This window comes from Dama dama, chromosome 9, assembly GCF_033118175.1.
Source record: "Dama dama isolate Ldn47 chromosome 9, ASM3311817v1, whole genome shotgun sequence".
NCBI classification, from domain to species: Eukaryota; Metazoa; Chordata; class Mammalia; order Artiodactyla; family Cervidae; genus Dama; species Dama dama.
Genome location: NC_083689.1, coordinates 63,467,265 through 63,478,197, shown reverse-complemented (window position 1 = coordinate 63,478,197; position 10,933 = coordinate 63,467,265). Strand labels below are relative to the sequence as shown.

Genomic DNA, 10,933 nt, shown 5'->3' with positions numbered 1-10,933 from the left:
CGGGAATTAATTAATTACACCCTACAATAAAGCAAGTGATCTATTAATACTTTCCATTAAAGTTCACTTACACAGCTCAAAGTGCCAAGCACAGTCTATGATCCTACATTCCACAGTGTTTACAACACAGGTGTGCCAGGCTCTCACATATATATATCCATAGTCACTACAGTGTATTTTATCCAGAAAGAATGCACTCTTTTCCTGCCCTAGTGGGTTAGGAGAGACAACCTGATGAGGATTCTGGTATTTTGAGCCTCACTGGAGCTGATAAAATCCACACTATTGTGTGCGTTTCTGACTGACAACCCAAGAAGATACTGACTGAAGCCAGCAAAAGCACCCTAAAATGTCAAACCAAAGATCAGGGACTAAGGACAATAGAAAGTTAAGCTTCTACGTAAAGCACAGAAACAAAAATGTTAACTAAAGGTTACCTCTGAATAGCAGGATTATGGGTGATTTTAAGGGTCTTCTTTGTGTATTTTCTATAGTAAACATGAGTATTATAATAGAAAAAAAAACAACTATGAAAGGTGTTGTTTTTACAAAGTGAAAAGTGAAAGTCACTCAGTCGTGTCCAACTCTTTGCAACCCCATGGACTATACTGTCCATGGAATTCTCCAGGCCAGAATACTGGAGTGAGTAGTCTTTCCCTTCTCCAGGGGATCTTCCCAACCTAGGGATCAAACCCAGGTCCCCCTCACTGCAGCTGAGCCACCAGGGAAACCCTGTTTTTATAAAGGTCCTTCAAATTCAGAGATGTAATGTGGAGATTTGACCCATAATGTGCACAAGGGAAGCAGGTTCAGTGGCGAGCGTCCAGAGGGAAGCTGTGTGTTAGGGAGATCCTGGGGACGGGGGTGCAGAAGAGTGGGGTGAGGGGCGAGGGGCAGGAGGTGGATGCCCAGTTCCTCTCAGCTCTAGCCATTTCTGCCGCCGAGGAACTGGATATGGAGTTGTTAGATCTTCTGATTCTCTGAGAGAAGCTAAATGAACCTCTTAAACAGTAAACATGGGCTTCCATGTTAAATGTTAAAGAAAAATACCATACAGGGCAAAGAAAAGCATGTTTATAACAGTATGATGTCTTGTGTTAGCAGTTTGCAGCCTCTGTTTTTGGTGTTTTCTTTTACTTGATCTCAATGCCAGCTCTGTGCCGAATTTTCTTCTCCTATTAGCAGACCAAGGTGAAAAGAGAACTCTCACCTCTCCCATCTGGGGCCCAGGAGCATCCAGAACACCCTGATCCTCATAATCCTTGTTCTGGGGAAATATTAATGATTTAATCTCCCAAGCTCACTCACTCTGCTCTGCAGCCACACCAGCGAGGTTCACAGACAAGACTCCTAAGTCTAGGCCAGGCTCACCCTCATCCACAGAAATAGACAGTGCAATTCCCAGTCATGGGTGAGGTGACGGCAGAGGAGGTAGAGAAGTTTCTGGACTCGAATGTTGGCTTTGCCAAACAGTACTACAACCTGCGCTACCGGGCCAAGGTCATCTCGGACCTGCTGGGACCCAGGGAGGCAGCCGTGGACTTCAGCAACTACCACCCGCTGAGCAGCGTGGAAGAGAGTGAAATTATCTTCGACCTCCTGCGGGACTTTCAGGACAACCTGCAGGCCGAGAAGTGCGTCTTCAATGTCATGAAGAAGCTGTGCTTCCTGCTGCAGGCTGACCGCATGAGTCTGTTCATGTACAGGGCCCGGAATGGCATCGCGGAGCTGGCCACCCGGCTCTTCAACGTCCACAAGGATGCTGTGCTTGAGGAGTGCCTGGTGGTGCCTGACTCGGAGATCGTGTTCCCCCTGGACATGGGAGTGGTGGGCCATGTCGCGCTCTCTAAAAAGATCGTCAATGTCCCCAACACAGAGGAGGTATCCTCTTCCCCGTGGGAGTGGGGGGCAGGGAGGCATTATTCCATGGGGTTAGGAGGGGAGGGTATATGGGATGGGGAGCTGTCGGCCACCAAGACGAGGCTGGTGACCACTTAGCACTTTTCTTTCTTTTTTCACTTGTCTATTTTTTTAAATTAATTTATTTTTTGCTGCTCTGGGTCTTCGTTGTTCTGTGAGGGCTTTCTCTAGTTGCTGTGAGTAAAGGGCTACTCTTCCTTGCAGCATGTGGTGGCTTCTCTTGTTGCAGAGCTTGGGCTCTAGGTCCTTGGGCTCAGTAGTTGCCACATAGTGGGATCCTCTCAGACCAGGGATCGAACCTGTGTCCCCTGCATTGCCAGGCAGATTCTTAACCACTAGATCACCAGGGAATTCTCTCTATTTGTTTATTGATAACTTTTTATTTAAAAAAGAAAATCAGAAGAGTTTAAAATATAGTACCAAGAACTGTATGTTGTTCATCCCAATTCATCGACTGTTTACACCTTACCGGGTTTCCCTGATGGCTCAGCTGGGAAACAATCCACCTGCAATGCAGGAGACCTGGGTTCAATCCCTGGGTTGGGAAGATCCTCTGGAGAAGGGAAGGAGAATTCCATGGACTGTATAGTCCATGGGGTCTCAAAGACTTGGACACGACTGAGCAACTTTCACTTTCACTTACACCTTACCACATTTGCTTTATGTCTCCATTTTTTCTGAGGCATTTGGGAGACAAACACAGACAACATGTCCTTTTAACCCCAGGAATTTTTCTGTGTATTTTCAGAACAAGGACATTTCTTACATAGCCAAAGTACAATGATCAAACTCAGGAAATGTGACAGTGGTCACAATACTCTTATCTAATGAACAGTCCATATTCAGTTATTTGCAAATCATCTCAATGATGCCCATTTAGCACTGTCTCTTTAGTCTCCGATCTGAAACAGTTTCTCAATCTATCTTTGTTTTCCATGACTCTGTTTTTGAAGGATACAGGCCAACTTGTTCTGCAGAAATGGCCCTCCATTTGGGCTTGTCTGATGTGTCTTCACATTTAGGTTCAGGCTACGCATTTCTGGCAGGACTATCACAGAGGTGATATTATTTTTACTTTGTGCTTTGCGTCAGAAGACATAGGCTGACAGTCATTACGGAAATGCTAAATTGACCACTTGGTTAAGCACTTGGCTCTGTCTTCTAAGAGTTTAGGGTTCTGTGGGATTCTCCTGGCAGCCCTGACAAAGACTTCTTTGATCACCTACAGCAAATCATTTAATGCAGTTCTCCCCATAACCATCAGTCAGGGTCCACTCCTACTCATCCTTCAGATCTTAGCTTAAAGTTCACTTCCTCAGGGAAACCCTCCCAGATCCTTCTCTAAGTTTCCTCCCTAAAACCATTCACGACAATAAGCCCTGGAAGCCAGGGACCATGCCTGCCTTGTTGTCCACTTTGTACCAAATGTTTGTCCACTTTATAGCAATTGTTCACTTTATAGCAAAGGTTTGGCACAAAGAAGATGCTCAACAAATACTTAGCAAAAAGACTCACACTCAGGTAATTTTGCAATAATCCCTTTAACACCCATCTCACCCCAATATTTGCCCTATGCTGGCAAGGCCCATGTGGGTCTCATTTATTGCTGCACTGGCCTAACCAGGAGCCTGTGTTCAGTCATTCCCATGATCCAGCCTGGACATTTTGTGACTTTGTGTTCCCCTTATCTCTAACCTAATTTCAGATTAAAGGTCTTAAAATTAAAAGCTGGGGAGGTATGGGGCTTCAGAGATTGTCTCATCCAGCTGACTTATTTAATGGTTGAGAAGTCTGGAGTCAGAAGATCTTGAGAAGGGGCTTGCCCAAAGTCACCAAGGCATCAGAGCAGAGCTTCCTGGACTTCACACGCACAGCTGTAAGAATTCCAATGGATTATCCTTTTGACTTGGATTCCTTTTTTGAAAAAAATTAATTCCTTCATTATTTGACTGTAGCAGGTCTTAGTGATGGCACGAAGGATCCTCTAGTTATGGCATGGGGAAATCTTTAGTTGGAGCTGGCGAATTCTTAGCTGCAGTACATGGGATTTAGTTTCCTGACCAGGGATTGAACCCTGGCCCCCTGCACTGGGAGGGCAGAGTCTTAGCTACTGGACCACTAGAAAGTCCCTTGAGTTTCTTGGCAAGATGAAAGGCATAGACTTGGGCCTTTGTGGAACCTGGTTTTCTTTGAAGTATGCTAGGCTAGATCTCCTATGGGGTTCCTCTCTCCTTGCCCCTCCTAGGGTAAGGGTAATTCTGCACCCTGGGAACTTTCCTGAGGACTCATCCATCTGGACTAGAGTCTGTTCTCCCTTCAACTCTCTCTAGACTTCAACTGTAGCCAACATGGGTTGTCACAGACTTATAACTGATTATCCCTGTTTTACATATGATGAAATTGAAATCTTTTCTCAGTCACACAGAAAGCGGCAGAGCAGGGATTTGAATTCAGGCACTCTGACTGGTGCCACACCCATCACTGCTCTGCTATTCTCTACTTCCTCCTGGCCTATAAAACGAGTGCATTAAACTAAGTGCGGTGTACAAAAAACAGGTTGTTGCATATCCCGTGGCAGAAAATTGAGATGTTAAGCTTTGAGGGCAGATCTGGATGTGAATCAAGACTCCCTTTCTAATAACATGGCCTTGGCAAACTGTTTAGCTTGTTTGGGCTCACTTCCTGATTTGTCAAGTAGAGGGAGAAAGCCTAGCTTCTCTAAGTGTTGTGTAGGATAAAATGAGAGAATTCTTTCTGCTCTAGCATAGTTCTTAGTGCATAGTTTAGGCTCTTACTGGCAGCTTCTCCTCCTTGTTAATATTACTACTACTTTGTTGTTGCTGTTAAGGAATTTATTCTATGGAATAGATGCTGGATCATGTCTGTGTGGGTCTTGGAGAGGAATCCAGTCTTGTCTTTCTGGAGCTTTCAGTTTAGATTTTGTTTGTGGGAAAAACAGAACAGAGGTGCTGAAAGCTTCTGTGGACCCTGGTGTTGAGGGCCTGAGGATTTAAGTAGACTCTCTGATCCCTAAATATCCCTAAGAGTTTGCTGAGCCCCTGTGCTAAAGGACAGCCTGCTGTTTCCTTGTCAGCCCCAAAGTCCATCCTGGACGGGATGGCTGTGTTCCCGGGAAGCTTTTGGGCCAGGCAGCCCCCTTGGTGTGTGCCTCAGGTCTGGAGTGATGTCAGTTCAGGTCAGCAAGCCTGTGTCCTTCAGTTGTACATATCTTCCTCCTTGAGATATCATACTTTATTGGGGTCTGTGGACAGACACTGGGAGCTGGATGGAGAAGAAGCAGGGATATGGTGTAGACTGGGGGGTGGGTGGTCCCTGAACCACTAATAAGTGATACTCTTAGCCTTTAGCACACTTCCCCGCAGCCCCCACCAAAACCTGAAAGTGGTTGTAATTACTGCATTGAAAAATGTGAAACCATGAAGGGGGTTTCCCGTGGTTGTAATGTGGCTCCCGTGCTCTGACACATTCTTACTTACCCTTGGGATCTTCTTGGAGGCAGCTTGTCATTAGGGCTGCTAGATATAATATAAGCTGCCCAGTTGAATTTGAATCTTAGATAAACAAAGAGTACTTTTTTTTTTTTTTGGTTGAGCTGCACGGCATGTGGGATCCTAGTTCCCCAAGCAGGGATTGAATCCATGCCTCCTGCGATGGAAGTGTGAGTATTAACCACCGGACCACCAGGGAGGCCCCAGAGAACTATTTTAGTATGTGTTACATGCCAATAACTGTTAAACTGTCAATAATCAATGCTGTGACTGGACAAGCCCTTGTGGTTCCAATGATGAGTGCAAGATACCCCTTAGCACTAGTGATTAGGAAACTGAAAAAACAAAGGCTTATTACTTATAAGACCTGGAAATTACATTGCATACCTGGGGCCACACTAGGAGGTCTCAGGTTAGAGAGGGAGAGAGTGGGCTCTGGCCTAGGACTTTCATGAGGGTCGAGGGTTTCACAGGCTCACTTTTTATTAGCGAATTTAAAACATAAGAGCAGAAATTGAAATCTTGGTAAGAGAAAATAGAAAGCAAAAAGTGGCTCCAAATGATCAGTTATCAAGATCAACCAAGATCTTTAAAACAAAGGAGCCTCAGTGTGAGGAGGTGGCATGGCTCTTTATCTAGTGTGTGGCTGACAATGTGTCTACTTGAGATAGCCAGATAGCCATCTTTGAGATGGATGTCAGCAATCAAAGCCTCAGTCATACACTTACATTACAAAAATGAAAACAAACAACTACCAAGAGTGTCCAGCTCACACTATAGTATACCGTATGCAATATATGATATACTAAAAAAATTGTTTACCTGAAATTAAAATTTAATTAATCCCTGTGTTTATTTGCTAAATCTGGCAATCCTACATACACTAAATCTGGCAATTCATTGTATGTCTGTGTATTTATTCTTTACCCTTTCTCGTTGGGAAAGCCCACAAGGCTTGTCTATTCCTGCGTATCTTATTCACCATTACTGGTCCCCAGACCTAGCCCAGGGCCTGGGACAGAATGGGTCCTCATTACAGTTTATTGAGTGAATAATAAGTGATGGCCCTTTCCCAATGGGCTGTGATATTGTGATTTATAAAAAGAAATATTTATTTGGTCTTTGTCCTGGTTCCTGACACAGAACTGACCCTTGTAATTTCCTGAGTGATAGAACCATCTGACACAGAGCTCCTAAGTCCCTTGGAGTTTCCGGTAGGTGGTCTTTTGTTCTAATGAGAGGACTCTTGGTGGACTCCTGGATGGGGACCAGAAAGATAAAGCCTTGATTAGACACCTGAAACCTTCAGCCCATCCCCTATTCTCTTAAGAGGGTTTCCCAGGTGGCGCTAGTGGTAAAGAACTTGCCTGCCAATGCAGGAGGACATAAGAGATGCAGGTTCAATCCCTAGGTTGGGAAGATCTCCTGGAGGAGAGCATGGCAATCCACTCCAGTACTGTTGCCTGGAGAATCCCATAGACAGAGGAGCCTGGCAGGCTATGGTCCATAGGGTTGCAAAGAGTCAGACATGACCGAAGCGACTTAGCACACACACACAAATGCGAGAGACTCAGGTTTGATCCCTGGGTTGGCAAGATCTCCTGGAGAAGGAAATGGCAACCTACTCCAGTATTCTTACCTGGGAAATCCCATGGATAGAGGAGCCTGGTGGGCTACAGTCCAGGGGGTTGCAAAAGAGTTGGACTCAACTTAGCAACTAAACAACAACATTCTTGTAAGAGGGGAGAGGGGCTGGAAATGGGGTTAATAATTGATTATGCCTTTGTGATTAAACTGTCATAAAAAACCTCACAAGTACAGGGTTCCGAGAGCTTCTGGGCTGGTGAACACATGCATGTGCTGGGAGGGTAGAGTACACCCCAACTCCAGGGGACAGAATCTTTGACACACAGGACCTTTCTGGATCTCACCTTATATATCTCTTTATCTGACAATTCATCAATCGGTACCCTTATTCTATTCTAGGACTGTAAATGTAAATACTTCCCTGAGTTGTATGAGCTTTTCTGGCAAATAATCAAACCCAAGGAGTGGGTCACTGGAACCTTGATTTACAGTCAGTCAGGCAGAAGTACAGATGACAATCTATGACTTGACATTAGCCTCTGAAGCAGGGGCAGTCTTGAAATGCTGAGCCCTTCAGCTGTAGGTTCCTGTTCTCCAGGTAAACAGTGTCAGAACTGAACTGAATTGTTGGATACACAGCTAGTGTCAGAGAACTGGTCAGTGTGGGGAAAAAAAAAATCTACATATCTGGTTTGCAAAGTGTTGTGAATATGGTAGTTATGTGAGAGTAAAGGAAAACAGTGAGTTTCTTTCAGACAGTGATAATCCCATTTCTGAAGACTGAACCTAAAAGCACTGTCATTTCCAGAGGCTTTTACACTGGTTGTCCTGCTCTCCTTCCCGCTCTATGACACCTGGAACCCAGCATGCCAGGCCAGAAAGAAACCTCAGGGAGGACCTCTGAGTCTGACATTGTGATTTTACTGAGGAGGAAACTGAGGCTTGGAGAGGTTTCAACTGCTGACAGGCTCATGAAGCCACTCAGAGAACAAGTCACTACCTCCTGGGGCCCCAGGATACCACCAATCCTCTGGGGACTTTCTTCACATTATGGCTTGAATTGTGAATTCATGCTTTACATGATGTCCCCACTGCACAGTAACAACCCATTGAGGACAACCTCACCTTTCTTACTGGTCTTGGCAGACCCAGTGCCTCTCACAGAGCCAGTGCTCGGTAAATACAAGTGGATGAATGAATCAATCCGTCAATGAGCCGATCAGTGTATCAGTGAATGAATGAATGAATGAATGCAGTGGCTGTGCCATTTATGAGCAGGAGAATTGTCTATAAAACAGGGAAGGAGAGAGTTCTATGTGACAGGGAAGATGTGAGAGTTAATGAATTGTCTGGCTCTGGGCCTAGTACATCACTGAGAGTGAAAGTTATTCAATAAATAGATCTCATCATGGGACACACTGGAGCTTGGCACAGAGGATGTTTGAAAAGAGAAACTGGGTTTCCAGGAATGAGAAGCAGTCTCGAATTACATTGGAATAAAATCTAAGCTCTTCTAGTGGCCTCCAAGGCCCTGTCATGTAAGGCCTCTGCCCACTTTTCTGAGGGGCTTCCCTGGTGGCTCAGATGGTAAAGAATCTGCCTTCAATGCAGGAGACCTGGATTCGATCCCTGAGTTGGGAAGATCCCCTGGAGAAGGAAATGGTTACCCACTCCAGTATTCTTGCCTGGAGAATCCCTTGAACAGAGGAGCCTGGCTGGCTACAGCCCATAGAGTCACAAAGACTCAGACACGACTGAAGCAGCTTAGCATGTACATAGGCACGCATGCCACCTCTCTGACTTCATTGCCCTCCAATCTCCCTCACTAAGCAGGTTTTCTTCCTGTTTTTCGGATCAGTCAGTTCATTGCCCCCTGCTCCTTGGCATCCTCTGTGCCCTCTGCTTGGAATATACTTCTGTCTGGCTGGCTCTTCTGAGCCTTCACTCTCTGCACTACCTCTTAGAGAAACCTCCCTACCCACCAGGACTGACCAGAGCAGGTTCAACCTACCCCCACTTCCATCACTTTCTATAGCATCATCCAGTTTCTCTTCTTCAAAGCAGATATTTATTTGCTTTTTGTCTGTCCACACCATTTGAGTGGAAGCTTTACTAGGGAAAGATATTCACCTGTCTTGTTCACTGCCTAAACTACCTAGCATACATTAAAGGCTCTCTGTTAATGCCAACTGAATGAATGAACGACTTTGGGCTTTTCTCCACTCGACTTCTGATTCCTGGGCTTTAAAACAGATAGGTTAGTGACTTCCCTGGTGGTCTAATGGTTAAGAAAGTGTTCCCAATGCAGGGGGCCCAGATTCAATTCTTGATCAGGGAACTAGATCCAACATGCTGCAACTAAGAGCTCAAATGCCACAGCTAAAGAAAAAGATCCCTCATGCAGCAACTAAGACCAGACACAACCAAATAAAAAAGAAATAAACAAAATAGTTTTAGCAAAGTGGCCTTTAAGGCCCCTCCGTCACTGATAAATTGAGGTTCTGTGACACAGTTGAGAACTCTGTATATGCTGAAAATATAAGGTTGCCAATGATTATACAGACACCAGTCAATTGGCAGCTGTGCTATTTGTGAGAAAGTTCTAGGGCTGAGAACTCAGTGGGAGGGAAGGTACTGGTGGCCTCAGTAACATTTGCCTCAGATGCGGGTAAGGCCCAAGTACTGCTTTCCTTGACAGAAGTGAATACTGAAAGACTGAGCTGACTTGGTGCAATGAGTCTGGGCATGTCCCACTCAGGCTTGTATTTAGGGATTCATCAGTTGTCCTTAGGGAGTGACATGGAAAACCCTTGCGGTTAATACCTCTTTAGAGATTTTGCTTAATCCTCCAACACTAATTCAAGTTGAGCACTACCAGCTTCTCTTAATTCCTTTACCCTTCACCTGGTTTGAGACAGCTTCATCGACAACAGGGCCTGTTTATTTAATCCCACTCCAACTGGAAGAACCCACAGATGCAGAGCACCACACTCTGAACTTGTGCAGTGTGAGAAAGTTCTAGTTCTAGCACAAGTCTGTGAATTAGCTCCGCAAAATATATTTCCTTCTCAGAACAGCATGAACTGTACACATCTCAGCTGGCTTCTGTTCCCAGCAATGCTGACTGTTGGGCACAGTGCAACCAGGAAACAGAAATGTGGATTCTTTTGGATTTAAGACAACAATTCAGGCTCTGTCCCCACTTTCTGACCACCCAGACTGTACCGCCCTATACTGGCCTCTAAGTTTGCCTTCAGGGTGGGGTGTGGGGGGTGTGTGCTCCTCTGCACTCCCACTGCTTTGAGCCAACCTTTATGTCCTGTGTTACTGTTAACACAGGACATCTGTGTTAATTCTGTGTGAATTCTGTTAATTCTGTGTGGTTCATCTGTGTGCTGGCCTGAATTTTAGTCTTCCCTCTATCCCCAGTGCTTAGCATAAGGCCTGACACAGAGTGGGGCTTCCATTAAGATTTGTGGAATGGATATTCATTGGACTGGCTGTGTGGTGCTAGAACTGGATCACAAACAAAGTTGAAAGCGGACTTCCCTGGTGGTACAGTGGATAAGAACCTGCCTGCCAATGCAGGGGGTACAGGTTCAGTCCTGGTCCGGGAAGATTCCACATGTCTCAGAGCAATTAAGCCTGTGAGCCAGAGCTACTGAGCCCAGGCTCTAAAGCTCATGAACCATAATTACTGAGACCGTGTGCTGCAACTACTGAAGCCTGAATGCCTACAGCCTGTGCTTCACAAGAGAAACCACCACAATGAGAAGCCCATGAACCGCAATGAAGAATAACCCCCAACGCCACAACTAGAGAAAGCCCACATGCAGCAACGAAGACCCAATGCAGCCAATAAATAAATAAATAAAAGCTGGAAGTAACAAATTCTTTGGTTCAATGACCCAGACCCA

The 10,933-nt window shown here is 45.3% G+C and overlaps 1 protein-coding gene across 1 annotated transcript in view; it reads left to right on the top strand.

Moving 5' to 3' along the window:
- Nucleotides 1-1,407: 1,407 nt before the first annotated feature.
- Nucleotides 1,408-10,933, top strand: part of PDE6A (phosphodiesterase 6A) — a 74,841-nt gene continuing 65,315 nt past the window's right edge. Inside the window, exon 1 of the mRNA XM_061151712.1 lies at nt 1,408-1,881. Coding sequence (XP_061007695.1) covers nt 1,408-1,881 — 474 coding nt within the window. The remainder of the gene's footprint in view (nt 1,882-10,933) is intronic.